Source organism: Cotesia glomerata, linkage group LG1 (assembly GCF_020080835.1).
Source record: "Cotesia glomerata isolate CgM1 linkage group LG1, MPM_Cglom_v2.3, whole genome shotgun sequence".
Taxonomy (NCBI): Eukaryota; Metazoa; Arthropoda; class Insecta; order Hymenoptera; family Braconidae; genus Cotesia; species Cotesia glomerata.
Genome location: NC_058158.1, coordinates 20009942 through 20019083, shown reverse-complemented (window position 1 = coordinate 20019083; position 9142 = coordinate 20009942). Strand labels below are relative to the sequence as shown.

General features: G+C 28.2%; 3 protein-coding genes across 3 annotated transcripts in view; all 3 read left to right on the top strand.

The window, feature by feature from the left end:
• Positions 1-1080, top strand: part of LOC123265553 — an 11769-nt gene extending 10689 nt beyond the window's left edge. The window contains exon 2 of the mRNA XM_044729379.1: positions 434-1080. Within this exon, the coding sequence (XP_044585314.1) occupies positions 434-1080 (647 nt within the window). The remainder of the gene's footprint in view (positions 1-433) is intronic.
• A 926-nt stretch (positions 1081-2006) lies between these two features.
• LOC123265335 lies at positions 2007-3616 on the top strand. Its single transcript, XM_044729037.1, has 4 exons — positions 2007-2273; positions 2553-2886; positions 3000-3194; positions 3289-3616. Exons 1-4 carry the CDS (start codon positions 2149-2151, stop codon positions 3562-3564), a joined length of 930 nt encoding a protein of 309 aa, XP_044584972.1. The 5' UTR covers positions 2007-2148; the 3' UTR covers positions 3565-3616.
• A 281-nt stretch (positions 3617-3897) lies between these two features.
• On the top strand, positions 3898-5664 carry LOC123267449. Its single transcript, XM_044732072.1, has 3 exons — positions 3898-4360; positions 4743-4817; positions 5362-5664. Exons 1-3 carry the CDS (start codon positions 4315-4317, stop codon positions 5598-5600), a joined length of 360 nt encoding a protein of 119 aa, XP_044588007.1. The 5' UTR covers positions 3898-4314; the 3' UTR covers positions 5601-5664.
• The last annotated feature ends 3478 nt before the right edge of the window (positions 5665-9142 follow it).

The following is a 9142-nucleotide window of genomic DNA, read 5'->3' as shown; positions in this document are numbered from 1 at the left end:
AAGTCAGGATCGAAAAATGTGAGCGCGCTATAGTATGTGCTGATAAAATTTAATAATTCCAAGTAAATAAATTGTTATAAGTGAATATAAATTAATTAATACGGTAAAATTAATTATGACCCACTGTTATAATATGCAAATTAGTGAAAAAAAGTAAAATATAATTAAATAAAATTATACAACCTCAAAAAACCGTTCAGCTTACTGTAAACACATTCGGTAGTCTGGCGCTTCGTTTGCAACGGGATTTTTGAACGGAATTCGGTAGTCTGGCGCTCCGTTTGCAACGGGATTTTTGAACGGAACTTGGCGCCAGATTCTACCGAATCTGTAGATGGACAAATTTCAGAAGTTGACGGACGAATAAGTATTCCGGATAACCTAGGTGATATTGTTGATGATTTTACTACATTAACTGATAAAATTTACCCAGATATCAATAAAATTGGAGTTAATTACTCTTCATGGCTAAAAGAAAGAGCTATTCTGACTCCAACGAATGATTCAGCAAATAGCATTAACAACTTTCTTCTGGAAAAGCTATCAACTATTCAAATGAAGTATAAATCTATTGGTACAGTCGAAGAAGTTGATGATGCTGTCCATTATTCTGTCGAGTTCTTACATACACTCAATCCACCCGGAATACCATCTCATATTCTCAATCTTAAAATTGGAGCACCAATAATGTTACTGCGCAATTTGAATCCTCCAAAACTATGTAACGGTACCAGACTACAAGTGAAAAATTTACATAAAAATATTATTGAAGCTACAATTTTAACAGGTAAACATGAAGGAGAAGTCGTATTTATTCTAAGAATTCCTTTGGTTCCATCTGACTACCATTTCAACTTCAAACGTCTACAATTTCCTGTTAGGGTTTGCTATGCTATGACTATCAATAAAGAGCAGGGGCAGAGTTTTAAATTAGCTGGTGTAGATTTGAGAGACGATTGTTTTTCTCATGGTCAGTTTTACGTGGCATGCTCGAGAGTCAGTTCACCGGACAACTTGATTATTCTTCAACCAGAAAAAAAGACCAAAAACATTGTTTACAAGGAAGTTTTAAGTTTGTAACTGTATAAAACTGTTAATTTTATTCATTGATAAGTATTGAGTGATTGTTATATTTGTGTTCATTACGAGAAATAAATTTTTGTAAAAAGTAAAAGCTGAGTTTTTTTTTTGTGGTGTAGGCATCCTGGGGATCCCGCCACGTTAAATAACGTGGACGCATCCCAATACACAGTACCTCATGGGTGATGCGGAAATCTGTGTATGACAAATGCATTGACTGGTACTATTTTTCCTGACTAAAAATTTTGAAAATTCAATTAATTTATCGATAAGAAAATATACATTTTTTAGTTAATACAAGAAATAAAGATTAAAATTAATAGTGTGCCCAGCGAAGCGGGTGGGTGGCTGCTAGTGCACATATAAAATAATTAAAATAAAATAATACTGCTTTTTAAAATTAAAAAAAAAAAAAAAACATCTTATTTGTGAAATAACTACTTCTATACTAAATAGAATTTCTACCGCTGGGGATTTTCTGAAAGTACAGTTTCTGAAGAACAGAAACGTACTACAGAAGTAGATTTACAAGCATATTAGCACAACAATCACATGCTTGTAAAGGTGGACCACCGCCTTACCAGCATGTTGTTGAAAAAACATGGGGTAGAAAAAGTAAGTAATTATGTCATTTTTATGGATTAAATATTTAATTAAAATCTCGATTTTTTTTTTAATTTTCATTTTCGTTGAAATAGTTCATCCGTTACATGTCTGTTAATTTTTAGATCATACATTTTATCAAAATGAACTAAGCAAATATTTGATAATTTTTGAAATTAAAAAAAAAATAAATTATGAAAAAAAATGAAAAAAAAATTGACTTAGAAATTTTGAAACAAAAAATTGTAATTTAAAAAAAAATTTTTTTCGGAAAAAATTTGTTTGTTAAATGAAATTTAAAAATTGTCAAGTGTTTGTAAATTTTAATATCATTACATTTTCCTTCATATCTGTTTTTCATACTTATCTGTTTTTAGGTACGTGTATTGCGAGAAGAAAAATTCCAAAAGCTGTCCAGTTCGTGGTGTTAAAATTTTAAACAACCCGATCAAATTTTCTCCTTCAATGCGGCATAACCATGCGTACGATTTACTTACCATTGATGTTAAGAGTTCTAATAACGCATTAATCGCATCTTCTAAGAAACATTTCTATTCTATTGATGACATTTATTTTAATGTTTCAAAATCGTAAGTACCAAATAAATCATATATTCGAACACTAGTTGAAAAAGAAACTTAATTGAAGAGAAACAAATCTTAAAGTGACAACGTAATTTAAAAATAATTAGATCGTATGGAATCAAAAACATTTTTTAGTTCAACAAGTTTAAAAAATATTTTTTAAACTTTTCTTAGTTCAAAAATTTTTTCGCTTCAATTAACTCAATGTTTGTATCAACAAATGCCTGATAAAATAATATTTATTCATGTTTTTTATTTTTATAAATTTTTCAATAATTGTTTCAGTCACGTTGATGAAATTAAAACAAGATTACCATTAAAAATTCTTAAGCCAGGAATGCGTTATCATCAAAAGAAGATGGCTGCCAGCTTGCCGATGTTAAATACTTATGGTGAAGTCGTAGATTTTCTAACAAAGCATATAAGTTTGACAAAATATTCTGCAGATAAGCTTATCACATTGCGTAATGTCGGAGACGATGTTCTACTACTTGGGGACCCTGGAATCGCGGCATCATGTCAGTTTGATACATTACACATGAGTTCTACCATCAATGTTCTTCTTACTTTTGGAAATACTCGTATCCTCACTTTCATTTTAGGACAATATGAACATTATGTAAGTAATTAGAAACTTATTGAACCTTTTCATAGTTTTTGAGTATTAAATTAATGTCTTCAAATTATTAAGTACAAAAGTAATTAGATTAATTGAATTTCTTCATCAATTAGGCATTTCTTATTGGGATTGTACTGTGGGCTAGACAAACCGCAGAAATTTGCACGGAAATACTTCGTCAGATTAAATTCTTCTTGCTCCCTAGTATCAACTTATCGAAAATCTACGTGGACTTTGATTTAAAAATTTTTGTGAAAGAAGTTTTTCCGGAAAGTAATATTCATGGCACCTACAACAATTACTGCCGCGTAAGTTACGTTTTCTATAAAAAATAAAAGTACCTATTTCAAAGAGATTATAAAAAAAAATAAGCTTTAATGACGATGTTATTTTTGTTCGTAGATATTATACCATGAGTCTTATGAGAAAAATGTGAGAATCGTTAATCCTTCTCATGAAGAATTTTTAAAAATCTGTTTTTCTCTTATTCTTCTACCCCATGAAAAAATAGAGAAAGGTTTTAACGAGTTGGTGAACAATCTGACACACGATGCAAATGTTCAGCTTACAAATTTTATTGGGTACTTCAGGACGACGTGGATACAAGGGGTAGGTCCGACAAATATGTCTCTTTTCGAGAAAACGGACAGTTTAAATACTGTACCAGTCTTATTTTGAACATCTCTTCAAAATGAAATGGGCGAAAAACCTTCACTATGGAAATTTTTTGTTATGAATTTGATTTTGTAATTTAAAAAATTTTTGTTCAGATAATAAGATTAATATTTAGATGCATAAGAAATAATTTTTCAGACTATTAATTTACTTGATCATTTCTGGAAGTAAATAATATTTTTTTTTTGATTTTCATATATTTAGATAATTATTATTTATTATTTATTAATTCCGGGTTACTGTTTAACATTATCTACTTTCTTACATATTTTCTTAACTTATATTCTATATTTTTATAAATAATGTAATATACATTATATGCCTTATATATTTTCAATATTTTATATCTGTAAGTCTATCATCACAGCGTATTCGTATCACCCTTGTGACATTTTTTTTATTCACTCTCTTTACCTCTGTATTGCACCACACATGTATTTAATTATACCTTTTGTCTGGTTCCAATTTCTGAGAACAGAATACAGATGTTTTTAACTTAAATCTTGTCCTTATTTACATAAAAATTGATAGTTATCATCAGCAAATGTAATAAAGAACTTGAACGCATAAAGAATAAAAAAAAAAGCATACATCTCTACTGCCGTATCTGTTCGCTTATGCTGCAATAGAAACTTCATGATCGACCTGTGAAAGACTTTAAAGAAGTCGAAAATAACACTATTACAATTTTTGAAGACTGCAGCTTCTTACCAGGTTGATCATTATCATGATATACTTCACCATGTAGAAGCCATGGAAGATGAACAATTGGATATTTACCCCCAATTACCGGAAGAAAGTATATATTAAAATCACTTTGAGTTTTTTCAACACTGATAGAAATATTTATTAACTATTAATAATTTAATTTATTTGGAGACAATTATTTAATTTATTAAATTTTAATAAATATTTTTTAACATTCAATAAATATTTATTTGGGAGGAAAGTAAATTAATAAATAGTTAATAAGTATTTATTAATAGTTAACAAAAAGTCGTTAACCATTAATAAATATTTATTAACATTTAATAAATAATTTATTAACTGTTAATAAATATTTATTAAATTCTATTATGGTAAAAAATCATTCTAAATTATATTCGACTTTTTTTGTTTGATTTTCTATTAAAGCTCAATTCTTAAGCTGTTATTTATTTTGAACGTAATTTATTTTTCAGTTGAAGCAGAAGTTCATGATAATGATGATCAAGAAGGGATCGAGAATGTCGAGTTTGCTGATTATGATATAGAAAGTAAGATAAAAAATATATTTTAATCAAAATTTAATAATTTTTTTTATGTAAGGCACTCCACTGTTTTTTAAGCCAAAAAAACGAATAATAAGCCATCGAAAACTTTTTTTTTTCTTAATTCGTTCTTCACGGCGAATTTACAAATCATTTATAAAAAAATTCTCAAATTCCATGTATCCATGTATATTTTTGCAATTGAATAATTTAAAAAATTCCTACTCATTTTGTTTTCCATCAAAATTTTCAAGAAATTCATTTTTAAAGTACCATATTATTTATGACAAGACAAATAGGTATTTTTTCAATTTTATAATTAAAAAATTTTAGTGAAAACAAATGTTTTTACAATATTTTGACTGCAGATTAATAAATCTGCCGCGAAGACAAATAAAATGAAAGAAAACTGTCAGATAACTTGTCTTTTCGGTTTCTATGGCTAAAAGAAATTGGAGTTCCACATTTAAACAATTACTCAATTTTTTCTAATTAATTTAGGACATGTATTACTTAAATTAAAATTTTTTATAAACTATTAAACTTTTAGATGAAGTTGTTGAAAATGAAGATGAAGATATAGAGGAGTCAGGAGATGATGAAATCCCTCAGGACAGGTATCAAATATGCATCAAGGGACCGCGGGAAATTATTGTCCACCCTTGCTGCCATTACCGTATGTGCCAAGTCTGCTCAAAAAAAGTGCAGAAGACAGCTCAAGAGAAACGTCTCCCGTTAAAATGTCCGTTTTGCAATGAGCTGGCGCAAATGTTTTGTCGTGTTTTCTAAAATTTAACCATTTCTTAAATCATTTGATTTTTTAAAACCATTTTAATTTTTTTTAACCATACTTTACTAAAATTTGATACACATCCTATTTGAATAACTGAATAAAAAGACAGCTTAACTTCACTAATATTTATTTTCATTTAGTCATCATATTTTTGTGAGCACTAATTTACCTATAAACAATAACATTAATTAAGTCGTAGAAGTATATACACACTAGTATATAGCACACTATTGCATAACATTATTTAATAATGAAGTCATAATCGTAGATAATACCACTAAAATAATGAAAATCAGTTAATTGAAGTAATTGAAGATTTATTGTTTTAATTATCATAGAAAATTAAATTTATTTTTACTCAACTAATTAATTATATATTAAAAACTTTCATTTTTGAATAGAAAAAAACTACCTACAATTAAGTTTATTTTATTAATTAAAAATATTAATTATAAGTCCATTGGACATTTCTATTTAAGTGGTAGGATTCTGTTTTTGAAATAGATGCGGTATTTTTTCTCTTTTCTCGACGAAGTGCGCAGCCGTTAGTAATAAAGGAAGATTCTCTATCGACAAAGTATTTCATTTCGGGAGAATCTGGTTTCTGATAGTTATTACATTTTTTGTTTTATCATTCGAGTATTTTTCTGTTCGGTTATTTGTTCAGTCCATTTCATTAGCTAATCGAAAAGAATAACTACTTATTATTTACTTTCGAAACATAAATTTTTCTCTCCTAAACCATATGGGTCATTCCACCAAATAAAAACATTTTTACCGGGCGACCCTCGCGGATTATGTTTAAAATTTATGGAGGTGTTCTCTATAATAAGAAATAAATTCCCTACAAGTTTCAGTCCTTAACATGCAGCGGTTCTGGAGTTGTGATTTTTTGAAATTTTGAAAAAAAATTTTTTATAACTTTTTTATTAATTTTTCTGAAGAAGGAAGCTTTTTTATTAAAATCCACGAAAAATCTTATCCCAGTCAGCATCCAAGTCAGAAAGATTTCAGTATGAAGTCTTTTAAAAAACTTCTTATAGAAGTCCTAATGTGACGTCTTATAGAGCTCTTTTTTACGAGGTCAGAACTAAGAGCTCTTAATGAACTCATAAGTTTGGAGTCAATTTTCTGACATCTAACTGAGTCCCTTTTTTGGACTTCTTTTTGAGTTGCGTATAATGAGCTTATTGACATTATAAACAAAAACACAAATTTCTTTTTAATATAAAGCTGTCAAAATCTTATTCATTTTTCATTTATTACTTTCCTGATTGAGAAATTAAATTGAAAATGATTAAAAATAATGAATAGATTAATATATAGACATACACTTGGCATAGGTTAACTCATTTCTCTTAATCCAGGTTAATTAAATTTTTCAAAAATTTTAAATTATATTATGAAGTAATAGGCAATAATGTTAAAAACTGGTTCGTAATCAAACTAATTTAGATAAAATAATAAAATTGAATTCTAATCTGAAAAAATTATGTGAACGTTCTACATTTAAGGAGTACTTTGCATGTATCAATTTTAAACATTTTATTCAAATTTAACGATATCTTATAACTATATACTTATTTATTATTGTTGAATTTTTAATATTAATTAATTTATCTATTAGATTTTATATTGTGAAAAGTAAACAAAATTTATATAGACTATTTAAAAAAATATTACAGGTAGACTTTTGAATATTTTTTAGTATATAAATATTCGTAAAAGTTGCTTTTTCTCTATCGATACACAGTATCAAATAGAATAAATAATATAGACAATGATCGCAACATTTCATCACTATATAAACTTAGCTTATAAGAATAATGAGATGTGTAACGACATATCGTTTGAACAGCGTAGGGGGTTAGGTATCGATCTCGCACGCGCGCGACTCGGGTTCGAATCATAGTTACGGTAATTGCGATTTTCACTTTCTCTCTTTAAACCGACAATATTAGGTCTAACTAAGATAATAAACATTCGAAATCAGCATCGGTGCTTCATGAAACTCTGAATTATTTTTCATAATTTACTTTTATTATTATTATTATTATGTTATTAAATGCTCAGGGGGGTTGTCCCCGGAGTCCGATTCTCCGAGGGCCCAGCCTGAGCTCCATCCATTACTGCTGGACCACTCCGCACAACAAGGCGGTTAGCGGCCATTATTATTATTATTATTATTATTATTATTATTATTATTATTATTATTATTATTATTAATATTATTATTATTATTATTATTATTAATATTATTTTTGTTGTGTTCTTATTATTGTTATCATTATAATAGCGTAGAGAGATCAAAAATCATTCATTTGTGCGAGTTCAGAAAAAAGAGCTCTTTAAGAGCTCGTTTTGATGAGTTCTTAAAGTCTACAATAAGCGGCGCATTCGACCTCTTCAGAAGGTCTTGAAGACGTCTTTTAGACGTAGACTCTGACGTCCAAATCAGAAATCTGAGCTCATTCGGAATAACTTAATACGTCATTTTGCTATCTGGGATCTTGTGGGAAAAATGCTCAGCTTTTGAATAAAAATATCCATTTTATTATAAACACATCAGAAGACCCTTTGAAATCCAATTAAAGTGGAAAAATTGATTTTTCTCGGTGTGCGGTGCAAGGTACATGCAATTTAAATTTTTTTTCTGAAAAATCAGAGTTTTTTACACAAAATATATGGTTTTCACGATGTGCATATTTTTTGTTCAATCGCAATTAAATTAAACGTAAAATCTTTATAAATAAAATACTTTTATTTTTGAACTTTTTTCAGATGTTGATACAGTTTTAATAAGAGCATATCCAATTTCATCATTTATCGGTAGAAGTGTGCAATGTCTGTGTACCCTGTACCGTTTTTGATAAAAAATATCGTACGTCTAACACATTTTTCTTGTCTAAATAATCCAAACAAAAACAGTTTCACTGTAAAAAAATCGCGCCAAGTCCACGTTCATAAAACTCATCTCAATAACATTTGCACTTTACAAAAAAAATTAGGCTCGTTTTAATCATTTTCATTCTCTACAAAAAGATGTGAAATACAAAAAAATACCAAGAAACCGTCATAATGTTAAAAAAATTGAAAAAAAATTTGTTAAAAATTAAAAAATAAAAAAAAAAATTTTCTATCGTACTTGGCGCGCGTCATTGAGTACCCCAAATTTTTTCGGAAGAATTTCAACTCAAGAAGAATCGATTTCGCTTGTATATATATAATCATATTATATATTTATAAAGATTTCATTAGTCAAGGATACTGAACTCATTGAAAACATTGCTTAGTGTATTAATTATCAGTTTTAGTGAAAAAACCCGTTCTTAAAATTTTTTTTAGATCTTAAGTGAGAACGACTGTCAATATAGTGGTGTGTTCAAGAAATCTGAAATTGTATAAAATTTTTAGATTCATTTTTTTTCAGCTTCGTCATTAATCTTTAATGAAGAACCTTATGCAACATTAAAGTTTGATATTGCTTCGTTTAATTGTAATTAACACATTTTGATTGGAACTCACACCGCATTGTCCC

Coding starts and splice junctions, on each gene's coding strand:
- LOC123265335 (XM_044729037.1), top strand. CDS start 2,149: ATGCGGCATAACCATGCGTACGATTTACTTACCATTGATGTTAAGAGT. Junction 2,274..2,552: donor TATTTTAATGTTTCAAAATC/GTAAGTACCAAA, acceptor TAATTGTTTCAG/TCACGTTGATGAAATTAAAA. Junction 2,887..2,999: donor TAGGACAATATGAACATTAT/GTAAGTAATTAG, acceptor TTCATCAATTAG/GCATTTCTTATTGGGATTGT.
- LOC123267449 (XM_044732072.1), top strand. CDS start 4,315: ATGGAAGATGAACAATTGGATATTTACCCCCAATTACCGGAAGAAA. Junction 4,361..4,742: donor CCCCCAATTACCGGAAGAAA/GTATATATTAAA, acceptor TTTATTTTTCAG/TTGAAGCAGAAGTTCATGAT. Junction 4,818..5,361: donor TGCTGATTATGATATAGAAA/GTAAGATAAAAA, acceptor TTAAACTTTTAG/ATGAAGTTGTTGAAAATGAA.